At 60.7% G+C, this 908-nt stretch overlaps 1 protein-coding gene across 1 annotated transcript in view; it reads right to left on the reverse strand.

The window, feature by feature from the left end:
- The window catches only part of LOC113406919 (zinc finger protein RFP-like), a gene marked incomplete at its 3' end in the record, with an annotated part of 1340 nt that extends 563 nt beyond the window's left edge, over window positions 1–777 (reverse strand). The window contains exon 1 of the mRNA XM_029912018.1: window positions 361–777. Coding sequence (XP_029767878.1) covers window positions 361–777 — 417 coding nt within the window. The remainder of the gene's footprint in view (window positions 1–360) is intronic.
- Between the last annotated feature and the right edge of the window lie 131 nt (window positions 778–908).

Raw genomic sequence — 908 nt, forward strand, 5'->3', positions numbered from 1 at the left:
GCAGCTCAGGATTTCCTCCTGCCAACACAGACAATGGCTCTGGGGGCTGGTTTGGGTTCATTGGTTTGTGCCCAGCGATAATATCGTCACTGAGCAGAGTGAGGCTGTGAGAGCAGGTCCCCCTTCTCCAGCCCTCTGAAAACATGACCCCAGCTCCAAGGAGACTCCCCGGGCAGAGCTGCTGGGCCTGGCCCGGCCCAGTCCCTCCCCAGCACCATCGACTCCAGGAACGTGGCTGTGTCCCATGATCAGGCATTTCCCGGACTCTAAAACAGGGCTGGTCAGACACACGCAGGGGGATCTGTAGCCGCAGAGAAGCTGCCCCAGTAACTCCCAGGGATGGCAATAGCTATTCCCTACCCTGTACTCCTGGGCAGCCTCCTCGATGGGAACCACCGTGTGAGCTCTGTGAGCCCGGGATCGGTCACACACCACGCAGATGGGGGTTTGATCCTCCTCGCAGAAGAGTTTCAGAGCCTCCTGGTGCCTCTCGCACACTCGCTGCCCCTCGGGCTCTGCCACCGCCTGGAGCCTCAGGCGTTTCACTAACTCCACCAGGTTCCCCAGCTGCCTGTTGGACCGCAGGTGTCTCTGCTGGGCGGTTTCTCTGCACTGGGGGCAGGAGAAGTTTGGCTCCGACTCCCCCCAGCACTGGCTGATGCAGGCCCGGCAGAAGTTGTGCCCACACTCGATAGACACTGGGTCTGTGAAATACTCCAGACAGACGGAGCAAGTCACTTCCTCCTGGAAGCTCCCGGCCAGGTCCCCGGCAGCCATGGCCCCTCTGCACACGGGAAACAGCCGCTGCAGTTTAGTTTCACTTTCCAGAGCTCAGAAACCTGTTTGGCGGGAGCTGGGGCATTTCCCTTCCTGCTGTTCCCAGCAGGCCCTGAGCTGAGCTGCAGTGA

The sequence above is a fragment of the Terrapene carolina genome, unplaced genomic scaffold (assembly GCF_002925995.2).
Source record: "Terrapene carolina triunguis isolate 2854851 unplaced genomic scaffold, T_m_triunguis-2.0 Scaffold150, whole genome shotgun sequence".
Taxonomy (NCBI): domain Eukaryota; kingdom Metazoa; phylum Chordata; order Testudines; family Emydidae; genus Terrapene; species Terrapene triunguis.